Here is a 9,932-nt window from a genome sequence, read left to right as displayed (position 1 = left end):
ACCCCCGAGCGCCAAAACGAGGTGGAATGATGCGACGCAAAGCGGCGGAGATTTCAGGCTGCGCAGGGCAGCCACGGGTAGCAACAAAGGGGTGGGAATTTGCGGCGGCAGGGAGTAGAGGCAGCGGAAGTGAGTTTGGCCAACAGATAGGGGCCCGACAAAATCGAATGAAATCACGTAGATATGGAGGAAATGAGCTCGCAGATTCTCGCAATTTTTTTCTTAAAATAACCAGATTTGAAGAATCTAATCAGGACGGATATGCGAAATGGATCCCGCAATTCGGTTTGCGGGATCTACTAGAGATTAGCATTTGGGATGCCTTTGGGCTTACGGAACTACTGCGTGTACGATCTTATTCTGTCCGACTCTATACGATGCCTAGTCTAGTGGTGTGCTGCCATTTGGATCAGGAGTTAAACGGCTTGATCTGCTATGTCGTATGAAATCGGACAAGCAAGAGTCGTACGCATAGCAAGACTCTTGGGCTTAACCCCCACAAGTGTATCATCCAACAATTATTACGGTGGTTCCAACCCCCATCTGTCCACCCACCCTCATATCACACCACACACACCCCTGCTCGCAAACCCCTCTCATCTGCTCGCAATCCATGGCAGTTGAGCTACGGAGAACTTAGTGAGGTGTGGTCGCCCGGCTGAAGGTGGTGATTTGGAGACGCCGGCGCGACTGCTGCCTTGGCCAGGTACGTCCCCGGTCCCCTTCAGGTACTCATGGTCTTACGAATCTAAGTAGGTTCTTACTGCCGGGTATGAGAAATGCTCTCTGTCCATTTGTTCAGAGTTCCTCCTTTCGTTATCAGCTAGTTTAAACTTCAAACCAATGGACCGATCACACGCCCACTCGTAAATCCTTTTTTTGCAGCGCCTTGTTTAGAGGAGTCAGCAAAATTTACTTGTGTGCTGTCCGTCTGTTAGTTAGTTCATCACATGGTGGCGCCACTGGAGCAGCCGGCACCGCATGCCACCTTGGAACAAGACCAGCGAGACGCCGCCACAGCCACAGAGAATAGCGGCAGGGATCACGGAGCTGCCGACATAGCAGATGCTGATCCAGGCGAAGCAATATGCGCTCCTGGATCCGCACCTTCTGTCACGTCAAGGATTTCGGTGCAGAAGGTGTGCTCGCTCGTTGGCAAGTTTAACAAATTTAAGAGGGATTTGGTCGAGGAGATAGGCTTTGGTGGGATGCTGGGGATCAAGATGCTGGCAAAGTTGAATTTGAAGTTCAGCGCGTGGCTAATGGAAAGAGTCGACGTCGAGTCGAGTACACTGAAAATAGACGAGCAAAGGGTTCTGCAGATCCAGGACCATGATGTCCAGAAGGTATTCAGTCTGCCATGCGGCACCAGATCGATATGCCCCGATACAACCGAGCCGTCTGAAGCTTGCAAAGAGTTCATGCGAGCTTCTGCCTATTTGAGCAAAGGTGCGCATAGTCTAAAGGCCGCGGAGGCTTATCTCCTGAGAGATGACATCAATGGAGATTCCAGCAATGTCCAGATAGATTGCTTCAAGATAGCCTTTGTTATTTTTGTTGTTGGGCACCTCTTGGCTCCATCAACTAAGCATGACTACATCACCATAGATTTCTGGGCCGCACTCAACGATATCTCGCAAATTAAAGAATTTAATTGGTGTGCTTATGTACTCGAGCATTTGAACAGAGCTGTTGGGAAGTTGAAAACTGATATCCGCAACCGGAACATCACTGTACATCTTGTTGGCTGCCACCTGTTTCTTCAGGTCCTTTTTTCTTCCTATTATTTTTGTGTATCATAATTCTCTTCAGCTCAGACCATAATATTTGAATGTGCAAATGTCGTGCAGGTATTCTACTTGGACAATCTTGATCTTGGTCCACTTTCCAAGACAAAAGACCATCTACCAAGGATTAGTCTTTTTGACTACGAGTCAGTTAAGAAGATGATAGAAGTGATTACTAGCAACGTGGATGGAGATACATCATTCGCTGGAGCTAGTGTGAGACCTCTCCCATTTAAATTTGCATACAGACAGTATGTGCTTTCACTGAATGACAGAATAGTGTTCGGTTCAGTAGTTGAACACATGCAGTGGTCATGTACACGTTCATATTTTTTATTCCTTCCTGTTTTACATGCCAGTTTAGGCGCGCTCAAGATGTTTGCTACTCCAGAGTCCACTGTGAAAGCCACACTCACCGAGCAGATGTAGCTTCTGACCTGCCCCATCATGCCCCAGGTTTTGTTGGCACAAAGCACCAACACAACCCAATTACTCCCATGCTACGAAGCAGCTTCACTGAAACTGGACAAGAAGATTTCTCCAACCATCTCCGATTGAAATACCCGTCACTTGTGAGTCATTAATTTCTTATTGTTAGTTGTGATTTCTTCATGTTACATCGAGTTGTGCTCCTTCTGTTTATGTAACTGATAGTGCAAACGCAGGCAGACCACCCGCTTATGACCATTTTGGAAGAACATAATGCACACATGATGGAAAATATATCTGAAATTAGGCGAAGTTGCGAAGTGGCGATGTCTACCTTAGCGGACAAGCTTCTTGGCTATATATCTGAGAATCGCTGTTGCTGCAGAGCGGTGGGACGAACCGATTGTTTACTGAGGTCACCGCACACAATTCATGGTGAGAAGCACTAGAGCTTTTTTGTTTCAGGGTTTCCACCCCCTCTTGTGTAACTAACAACAACAACAACAACAACAAAGCCTTTAGTCCCAAACAAGTTGGGGTAGGCTAGAGGTGAAACCCATAAGATCTCGCAACCAACTCATGGCTCTGGCACAGAAAATCTTTTGGGTTTCATCTCCATAAGAGTGGCTGAGTTTTTACGTTGGCTCGCCAAGCCTATCACAACCCTCCTCCTTTACCCGGGCTTGGGACCGGCTATGTTGAGACAACATAGGCGGAGTTCCTCTTGTGTAACTAACAAGCAACATTTTTGCTTCTCAAGGAAACACGTTTGGCATACCTACAACACGTCAATCCTGATTTTACTGGGGCACAATGTAGTCATAGGGTTTTAAACTTTTAATGCATTACCACTGTTCTTATGGTTCCCTGTTAGTTCACCCCCCCCCCCCCCCCCCCCTCACACACACACACAATTACGGTAGGGTACTGATTTGTTTTACTCGTTGGGTGTACCAGAGAGTTCAACCGAGCAGAATTCACTCTCTCACAAACGGGATGCACCTGAGCCCACTGGAGCAGGTAGAGCTTGTATACCGCAGATTTCAGACAATGGTCCATTTTCATTATTAAGACATGACATAGGATACAAATTATCTTATCTCTTGGTCACAAGTCATGACACCTCTTTTTTTGGGTAGGACATCACAAGAAGATCCGGGTGAACCAACGTCTAGTTGAGACAGACCTTCAAGCAAGTATACCTGGATGCTCAACTAACAACAGCCTACCCTGCAGTCCTTTACAAGTTGACATCAACCTGGCCGCACCTTAGTCCAGATGAGCATCTTTATTTTGCTTTCAGCATCAACTTTCACGCTGTATGTAACACTGGATCAGCAGCCCTCATGTCATCAGAGATGTCCGTTGTCTTCGTAGCATAGTGTCTTAGGCTTTCATCACTAACTTGCACGATATATGTGAACTCTGATTGTTCACGGCTTAGGTTGCTGCATACTGTCTTAAGCGATCGTTTGGTGCGCATTCTCTAGGGTCCCAAAGAAATTCCCGATAATGCTGTAAACTCTAGCCAGGCTAACATGTTTCTCCCTGAGTTGCTTAACCAATTAAGTCTTTTGTGCAATTGCCAATGTCCCGGTGAGATTGCTAACACAACACCTCTCCACAAGTTTTGGACATGGTCCGCATGATTGAGGCTTATTCTGTGTTCACTAATGTACTTACTGTCCATTATCATTGTACCTATCTTTATATTCTTTTCGGTCTCAACACCTCCAACTCCAAACCAAGTCGTGTGTGAAAAGCTAAAGAACACCGGTTTGTGAAGGCTTTCAATTACCATTTTGTGGGAGTTGGTATCTACATTATTTTAATCTTGGGGCTGCACAGTTTAGACATGATGTTATATATATTGGCCCATTAGGTATAAATCAGCACCCCGCAAAAAAAAGGTATAAATCAGCACAAGTCACAGTTGCTTGAAAGTGTTGTTAAGATATGAAGTTCCATTGTTATTATTTCTTCTTACACATCCGGCACTACAACACCACCATCATGAAATGTTCATTCCTAGCTGGTTCAGGCATAGCTGAATGTGGAAGAAGCCAGATATGCCACAGCTAAAACTGCAGAGCTCAACCTCAGGCATAATATAAGCACCGGTGCTAATTATTTAACAAGGCAACAGTTTTGGCATGATGACAGCAGAACCGTGACTTTCCCTATAAAAAGCACGATGCATATTATGCTTATTCCTTGTTCTTGCCTTAAGTTGGATCATCATTCTGGGTCAGCTCCTCGGCAGGCAAGATAATGATGTGTGAGACTGGGACTACATTGAACACAAAAATACAAGGACTTAGATGCTTAGGATGCGCAGATCGGCGGGCACGAGCATTTTGTTGAGTAGGCTGAAAGTAGGTCAGGAAACACAAGTGAAGAGATGAACTTTTGTTTTAATTGAGTGAAGAGATGAACTTGGCAAAACATATCATTGCAAGTTGACTTCAACATTGCCATCTTTAGTAATGAAAGACATGTTGTCAAGCTTCAAGCAATGAGAATGGGACAGCATACTTTGTAGAGCTAAGAGCTGCATGATCAGGATATCCACTTATTTTACAGTATAAGGAGCACAGATCATTCAACTATACATCTTATTATACTAAAAAGTAAAAAACAGAATACTGAAAGCATAAGCTGAAGTTTGCATCTAATGGGCATTAGTATGGATACCTGTAGTTTTGGTCGAAGGGCTTCAAGGGGTCCTTTAGGCTTGTTGGGACTTCCACCTTGCTGCAGCAAACAAACGAAGAAGTAAAACTGTTACAATTGCATTTCTTATTTAGTTTCTTTGAGTTGTAGATATCACACTAGATTAGCTTTTCAAAAGATTCCAGGCTTACCTTTCCTAAAGCCCAATCAGCAGAATCAAAGAATGCCCGCTCATGGTCCTGATATTTCAAATTGAGGTTATACCATTTTAATTTGAACTAAAAGTTAATTATACACCTGTGTTACTTTATATAAAGGTTGCATAATTTAATCTGAAAGGGAAATGAAGACATTATAAGACAACGGCATTGACCTTTGATATAAGTGATGACTTTTTGGGCATTTTTCCTCCATATTTTTTCTTGATTGCTGCCTCCTGTGAGTACCCATACAAGTTTGGAACAAAGATAACATGAATAATATACACCCCAGAGGCCAAGACCACCCCCAAGAAAGGGTACCAGGAAAAGACAGTACCTCCTCCTGTGGCGAGGGCATGCCACTGCCTTCATTCTGATCTTGAGTTTCTTCTACCTTTTCACCAGAAACTTCTCCTTCAGGCCTCACTTCAGCACTTGCATCATCAGATGACATTCCAGACATAGTGAAATTAAGTTGCCAGAGAGGAGTTAAATTTTGTGAATTATAATCCGCATTCATGGTACAAACCTAAATTGTTTACAGTAGACAACATATGAACAAAAGGGAGAGAACATAGAAGTGTCTTCATACGTCACCATGAATATTTATTGTGCTATGTTGGTGGGAATTTCAAATGCACACAGCAAACTGATCAGATCAAATGGCTTAATAATACACTTAGTCAAAAGCAGCTTAAGATCCACCCGCGTAAGTCTGAACATATCTCTTTATCGGAAAAAAAAAAGTCTGAACATATCTGTTTTACGAGCAAAGTCGATGCGTCATATTCTTTCAAACTTTCACGCCTTCATTGTTACTGCAAGGCCCAAACAGCTTATATGGTTCACACCTTGTTGATGCTTTGTCCTAAATCCTAATTCAGATAAGGGAATTGCAGCATTTGCACTATATATCTATCATCAACAGCAAATGGAATTCAAGGCACCTACTTCGCGTTACAAATTCCCACATTACTCAGAGAAAAAGAGAAAACCCCCAAATATTCAGAAAACTAACAATTCCATGTCCTGCAGAATTAGCTGACCTATATGTGTAGGCATAGGTTAACAGGTTATGATGGTATACAACAATAGATTAATTATACTCCCTCCGTCCCAAAATTCTTGTCTTACATTTGTCTAGATACGGATGTATCTAACACTAAAACGCGACTTCATACATCCGTATGTAGACAAATTTAAGACAAGAATTTTGGGACAGAGGGAGTATGAAAGAAGAGGGCCATAAATTTGAATTATACACAAAATCAGTTAGCACACAGGTAAACAGAGAAGTTATTTGTTTTCCCCTAAAAAAAACCAGAGCGGTTATTTATGACGTTAAAGAACAATAAATTTTTTAGGAAAGAAGTTCCATACAACTAAACCAGAGCCCCTTACAATTGAACCAGCTTAGGAAAGAATATGCATGCATCTCAATAAGTACTACGCTGATCTTGATACATCAAATGCAAGAAGAAGTTGTAAGCTGGTCTTGATCAACCTTTTGTACACCACTTTTTTTTTGCTGGGACATGCTAGATTATTATAACGTACTCTATAGTAATTATATTGGAGAAGTTGTATTTTTTATGGGAAGATGATATGAAGGTGTAAATTAGTTCTGTAGGAAAAGACACTTGTATGGGTCAGAGTATGGACAGATTATTAGTTCGAAAAATGCAAAGTCTGATGCAAGAACTTGACTAGTTATTATTTCAACAAGAAGGAGGAGAAGTTCCAAGCTTCACGGGATCATTAAATCATAAACTGCCATTGCTCTTCCACCTGCGCAGTATGCCTGCCTTAATCAGGGGCCTATCCGGGCGGGAACGAGAGAATCCGCACCAGCGCGGGTAGAAGCTATCGCGACCTGGATTAGCTGCTCCGCCCTGCACCCTGATATATGGAGCGAGGGATCAACAACTACTGCCAAGGTTCAGATGATCATTGACGCCGCTGCACCGGCAGCTGGGAGAGGCACCAAATCCATGATCGCACTCATCAGCTGGCTGATCTGGATGGAGAGGAACGCCTATGTGTTCAAAGGAAAGCTGCCGAGCGCGGACAACACCATCAAGGCCTGCCGCTGCGACATGGAGCAATGGAGGATAGCTGGAGCTGCATGCTTAGAGTATAACCTTTCGGGCATGTAGCGTGAGATATCGGCTTGATACTTCACTTCTTTCTTTGTTGGTTTCTCTTCATCACCCACCGATCACTTGATCAAACAACTCTGTCCCTCTCTTTCTGCTAAGCCAATGAAAACCAGCAATTGCTGGCCAGTTCCAAAAAAAAAGAAAAAAAGCTACGGCGAATCGACAGGCACGCGGACGCGGAGGAAGAGGGAGCCATGGGATATACCGGACGGGGAGGTGGCGTGGAGCGGGACGGGTAGGGGAGTCGCAGACGATCGGAGCTGAGATGCCACCAACACCAAGCCCAAGGGTGGGAAGGAGAATGGAGAGTCGCGGGCGCGGGGCAAGGAGAGGTGGTGGCAGTTCGATATACACGCTGCGTGCGGATCTGCCATTCTGCCCATCTCATCTGGTCCGGTCCCCGAACAAAGACGACAGCGTGAATCAATCCCCTGCTTTATTATACGTACTACTCGCGTTGCGGGAAAGCTATTTCAATTTTGGCCTTTCTCTCTTCCATCGATCGACAGACAGACATGGGTGAATTCTACTACGAGTAACATCTATACTACGTAACAACCCAGAAATGGAAACGATATAGGATCTTACTACAAATAATGTCATGGTTTTTCGAGTTTTGCACGAAACAAATACACATGAATCTGCTAGCGTTGCTCTTTTGAAGCTTCGTGGAAATTCTGCAAGATACAAATGGATTTTGATTTACATCCTATTTGTTGGAGTTTTTCTGCAACTTCGTTATGAATTGTGCTGCGTTTTAGAATTTACAGCGATTTCAGATGTTGGGTTTACGTGTAAAGCAAATTATCATCCACGAAGCGTAAGAAATCACCATGTTGCTGTTTTATTTTTATTTTGGACTTTGATATATACCAAACGTTCGTACCTACAGTATAGGTCCGAACGATCCCTCCTTCACGAGGCCGAGCGCTCGTAGCGCGCGAGGCCGAGCCGTCGAGCGGAGGCAATCGCGAGGCCCATCTCAGCGCCCCTCATGTCATCACGGACCACCTCCTCCCCCTAAAACCCAACTTTCTTATCTCCACAGCAAGAAAACGCAACACACACTCTCCATTGACCCTCCTCTTCCTATTCCTCTCTCCCTGGCGACGAACTCAACCATTCATCTCCGTCCTCTACCCCCCCTCCCCCCGATTTGACCCAGCAATTGCTTCACAAAACATGCAATACACTTGAGGAAACTGAAATTACCACAGTATCTCGACTTGATCTACCACCGGGGACACAAGAACTCACCAAGCGTCCAGAATCCAGCAAAAATCATCGCGAAATCATGCAAAAACGCTTGGAGGGCTCAAGTTACCACCTGATCTCGACTTGATCTACCACAAGGGACACCAGAACTCACCAGGCATCCAGAATCCAGCAAGAATCCAGGTGGATCAGGTACATCTAAGCACTCCCTACTGTATCTGAATTCCATTTCAGTTCAACCCAAAAAAGCCCCATGAAAAAAGGAAGAAAAAAGTGCCATTTTTTTCCTAATTTATTGTACAATGTGCATAGAAGCTAGCATGACAGAATACATGAGTTATCAGGGCATATGCAAAGATTTTTTCTTGAAAAAAGACAATTCCTTTTCAACTTATTTGCACAAAAAACAGTGAAATTAGGCTACAAAAAATACTTTTTGTATGTAAAATATGAAGTCACAACACCATAACAGAATCCACTCTTGTTACAATTAGGCTATAATTGTTGTGTAGAGAAAGCTACCACATTTTTTCATACAAAAGTTATCATCAGTATTGTCATCTGTTACCATGCCATCATGGTGCATCTATGCAAAAAGCTACCATCAAAAAAAAACTTGAACTAAAATTTTGAAGCAGGGAATGGTGTGCCGAGTATAGTAGAGTCCCGAGTGAGTAACAAATTGTTACCTGCAGAAAAAATGATAATATCCATGTCAACTCAAAAAGAATCACAAAAAAAGTACAAAAAGATAGCATGCACCATGTGCAAAAATGTGATTGATGTATGTAAACAACAGTGTTATTTTTAGTTGTCTCACATATGCTATTAACATGTGTAAGCAGGTGCTTCAACAACATGTCGGAAAACCATGGATATAACATAAATGCCACAGATAGTGCTGGACAAGAGAAACAACATGATGATGATGCACGTACGACTAGCTTTGCTTCTGGTAAGTGGCAACTCACTTACAAAAGTGTCACACTGTATGTTTATGTTGGAAGCAGAATGTTATCATCACAGCATACTACAAGTTACCACAACTGTTCAATACAAGTTACCACCAAACAATGAGAAATCATGTTATGACAAAAACATTTCATATGAAAAACATGCAGGTGCTCCACCTACATATAACCAGAGGATCCATGGGCCAAGCAAGGAAGCAAGTTCTAGTGTTGGGGGAGAAGAAAGGTTCTTTGATGTGTCGGTCAGCGAGCCAGCAAGTCCAAAAACAGGAGCGCTCAACGCTAATCAAGGAGGAGTTAACGCTGAGGCATATTTCACACCTAAGGCTCCTGATACAACAATGAAGTTTGAAAGTTTTGAGGAGGTTGTTGCTCACTACAAGCTATATGCACTCAGAAATGGATTTGGGACAAGGATAGAGTACACAAGAACACTGAAGGGCAACACAGTGAGAAGAGCACTACTGGTGTGTGGGAAAGGCGGCAAGCCAAAGAAGA

At 43.4% G+C, this 9,932-nt stretch overlaps 2 protein-coding genes across 5 annotated transcripts; one reads left to right on the top strand and one right to left on the bottom strand.

Annotated features, from left to right (window-relative positions):
• Window positions 1–520: 520 nt before the first annotated feature.
• On the top strand, window positions 521–3,853 carry LOC123070290 (uncharacterized). 3 transcript variants are annotated; one of them, XM_044493418.1, is made up of 7 exons: window positions 521–706; window positions 886–1,766; window positions 1,851–2,003; window positions 2,147–2,359; window positions 2,453–2,651; window positions 3,174–3,236; window positions 3,356–3,853. In XM_044493418.1, exons 2-7 carry the CDS (start codon window positions 951–953, stop codon window positions 3,487–3,489), a joined length of 1,578 nt encoding a protein of 525 aa, XP_044349353.1. In that variant the 5' UTR covers window positions 521–706; window positions 886–950; the 3' UTR covers window positions 3,490–3,853. The 3 variants fall into 3 exon arrangements, with proteins under 3 accessions (XP_044349353.1, XP_044349356.1, XP_044349355.1); XM_044493420.1 differs by having other exon boundaries at window positions 538–706; window positions 939–1,766; XM_044493421.1 differs by lacking the exon at window positions 3,174–3,236.
• Window positions 3,854–4,156: 303 nt separating this feature from the next.
• Window positions 4,157–7,622, bottom strand: LOC123070291 (uncharacterized). 2 transcript variants are annotated; one of them, XM_044493422.1, is made up of 5 exons: window positions 5,427–7,622; window positions 5,263–5,325; window positions 5,081–5,128; window positions 4,911–4,970; window positions 4,157–4,585 (listed from the first exon to the last, which is right to left on the bottom strand). In XM_044493422.1, the coding sequence occupies exons 1-5, from the start codon at window positions 5,607–5,609 to the stop codon at window positions 4,442–4,444; spliced, it is 498 nt and encodes a 165-aa protein (XP_044349357.1). In that variant the 5' UTR covers window positions 5,610–7,622; the 3' UTR covers window positions 4,157–4,441. The 2 variants fall into 2 exon arrangements, with proteins under 2 accessions (XP_044349357.1, XP_044349358.1); XM_044493423.1 differs by having other exon boundaries at window positions 4,157–4,506.
• Window positions 7,623–9,932: the final 2,310 nt, after the last annotated feature.

This window comes from Triticum aestivum, chromosome 3B (genome assembly GCF_018294505.1).
Source record: "Triticum aestivum cultivar Chinese Spring chromosome 3B, IWGSC CS RefSeq v2.1, whole genome shotgun sequence".
Classification (NCBI taxonomy): Eukaryota; Viridiplantae; Streptophyta; class Magnoliopsida; order Poales; family Poaceae; genus Triticum; species Triticum aestivum.
The sequence above is the reverse complement of the archived record's forward strand: the minus strand, read 5'-3'. Positions and strand labels throughout refer to the sequence as shown.

What these genes read in the sequence shown, in the direction of transcription:
- LOC123070291 (XM_044493422.1), bottom strand. Translation starts at nt 5,609, where the DNA reads ATGAATGCGGATTATAATTCACAAAATTTAACTCCTCTCTGGCAACTT. An exon ending in AGTCATCACTTATATCAAAG is followed by an intron (nt 5,129 to 5,262) that starts GTCAATGCCGTT and finishes TTGAAATATCAG; the next exon opens with GACCATGAGCGGGCATTCTT. An exon ending in CCCTTCGACCAAAACTACAG is followed by an intron (nt 4,586 to 4,910) that starts GTATCCATACTA and finishes ACCTACTTTCAG; the next exon opens with CCTACTCAACAAAATGCTCG.
- LOC123070290 (XM_044493418.1), top strand. Translation starts at nt 951, where the DNA reads ATGGTGGCGCCACTGGAGCAGCCGGCACCGCATGCCACCTTGGAACAA. An exon ending in CATCATTCGCTGGAGCTAGT is followed by an intron (nt 2,004 to 2,146) that starts GTGAGACCTCTC and finishes TTTACATGCCAG; the next exon opens with TTTAGGCGCGCTCAAGATGT. An exon ending in GATTGAAATACCCGTCACTT is followed by an intron (nt 2,360 to 2,452) that starts GTGAGTCATTAA and finishes GTGCAAACGCAG; the next exon opens with GCAGACCACCCGCTTATGAC.